Source organism: Mesitornis unicolor, unplaced genomic scaffold, assembly GCF_000695765.1.
Source record: "Mesitornis unicolor isolate BGI_N332 unplaced genomic scaffold, ASM69576v1 scaffold36089, whole genome shotgun sequence".
Classification (NCBI taxonomy): Eukaryota; Metazoa; Chordata; class Aves; order Mesitornithiformes; family Mesitornithidae; genus Mesitornis; species Mesitornis unicolor.
The window spans coordinates 1-1,763 of record NW_010205836.1 but is presented as its reverse complement, the minus strand read 5'-3'; the positions used below and the strand labels follow the sequence as shown (position 1 = coordinate 1,763).

Here is a 1,763-nt window from a genome sequence, read left to right as displayed (position 1 = left end):
AGCAGGAAGAGCCAAGGGGGTTAATTGGTGACCCAAGCATCAATGACCACTGAATGGAGCAGGAGTGGGGAATGCCACCTCCCTGTGCTTGAGGCCTGAGGCACCCTGGTCCCACCCCTGTTCTTCTGTCCCCATACCTGCAGCATCCCCCTCAGGCCTAAAGCAATTACCCTGGGGTCCTTGGGGTCCTCGGGCAGGGGCTGAGCCAGGGCATCGATGTCATCTCCCGAGCTGCCGACGGCCACGTAGCTGTAGGAGCCCCGGGTGTAGGGCGCGCTGTGCCAGCGGGACCTGAGCACGCTCCTGGGAGCGGGCAGGTGCGGGTTCCCTGTGGGTGCGGATTTTGGGTGGGATCCAGAAACTGGGGTGCACGTTTCCCCGGGGAGGTTGGGGTGACGAGGGCGGAGGCGGTGGCGGTACCTGTCAGCGTGCGGAGGACGCGCGTCATGGTGCTGAGAACCTCTGTGTCGCTCAGCGTCTCCATGTACTCCGACTCCTTCCCTGCGATGAAGCCGCAGAGGACGTGCCCGTTCCTGGGGAGGAAAGATGGGGCTGAGAGCTGCCTGCTGCCCTCCTGCTGTGTCACGGGCCACCCAGAGAAGGTCTTGAAGCTCCTGACAGACCCTGCTCCTTCACATTGCCCAGAAGATGCCCACACTCCCCAGGCTGCAATGACCCTGTGCCAACGCTCCTGGCCACGTACTGCTCTGGCGGTTGGAGGACCACGAATCCGATGAGCTTCTTGAACCAGTTGGCCTCCAGGTCAGCGCTGGGCTTCTCGAGGGGTGACTCGTCCTCCCACACCAGTTCGAGGAGCTGCTGCTCGGGTTCCCAGAAAGGCCGCTCGAACTCCAGGAAGATCTTGTTGTTGGTGCCGAAACCCAGGCGGTGAATGGCCTCTGCTTTCCGCTCTGGCAGTGGAGGCTGGAAGAAGTCCTGGTGATGTTCCTTGAGGAAACCTACAGGCAGAAGATGAGGCAGCTCTGTTCAATGGGCTCCTAAGTGGGGTCTGAGATACTTTCCCTTCCCGAAACCCCTTCCCAGCCTCCCGCTTTCCCCCTGATGGAACCACAGTGGGAGACGGGGAGGCTGGGAAGAGGTTTGGGCAAGCTCCTGCCCTCCATCTGCCCATCTCCAAGTGGTTGGAGAGGACAGGCAGGGCGAGGAAAGGTGGTGGTGTCCTCACCCAGCGGGACGGTGATGATGACGTGGTCGGCGAGGAAGGCATCTCCGTCCTCACATTCCACCTGGATGGGGAAATCCCTGGCCTCGTCCCCATCCTGGCGGAAGGACCCTCTCCACCGGATGGTCTTCACTGCCTTGTTTAGCAGGATGGTGCCCTCCGGCAGAGCCGACGACATGGATGGGGCAAAGCGGCTGTAGCCGCTGCAGGAGGAGGTGTTGCTGGGGATGGGCTGCACCCTGAATTGCTCTTCTGCATTCCCCCACTCCAGAGCCCGGTGCTTACCCTGGGAAGGTGCAGTCCAGGCCAGGCAGGGAGACGTATTCCCCAAAGGGCTCCAGGGCCACCAGGTCCATGCTGTGGGTCCCGCTGATGCAGCACTCCAGCTTGAGGCAGGCAGCGAGGATGGCCAGTTGCAGCCGCTGAGCATTCTCCTCCTCACTCCCCTCCAAAATGGGGACCCTCCGAGCAATCTCCTCCCGCAGGTACTGTCCTACGCTGGGCACTGGTGGCTCCTCAGCCCCCCAAAATGCCCGGGCAGAGGTCAGGAGGGTTTCAAAGAGGTCACGGGCTTCACTCA

At 62.1% G+C, this 1,763-nt stretch overlaps 1 protein-coding gene across 1 annotated transcript in view; it reads right to left on the bottom strand.

The window, feature by feature from the left end:
• PAOX (polyamine oxidase (exo-N4-amino)) overlaps window positions 1-1,698 on the bottom strand; it is a gene marked incomplete at both ends in the record, with an annotated part of 2,062 nt that extends 364 nt beyond the window's left edge. The window contains 5 exons of the mRNA XM_010191555.1: window positions 171-328; window positions 421-533; window positions 704-959; window positions 1,187-1,386; window positions 1,469-1,698. Of these exons, the coding sequence (XP_010189857.1) occupies window positions 171-328; window positions 421-533; window positions 704-959; window positions 1,187-1,386; window positions 1,469-1,698 (957 nt within the window). The remainder of the gene's footprint in view (window positions 1-170; window positions 329-420; window positions 534-703; window positions 960-1,186; window positions 1,387-1,468) is intronic.
• Window positions 1,699-1,763: the final 65 nt, after the last annotated feature.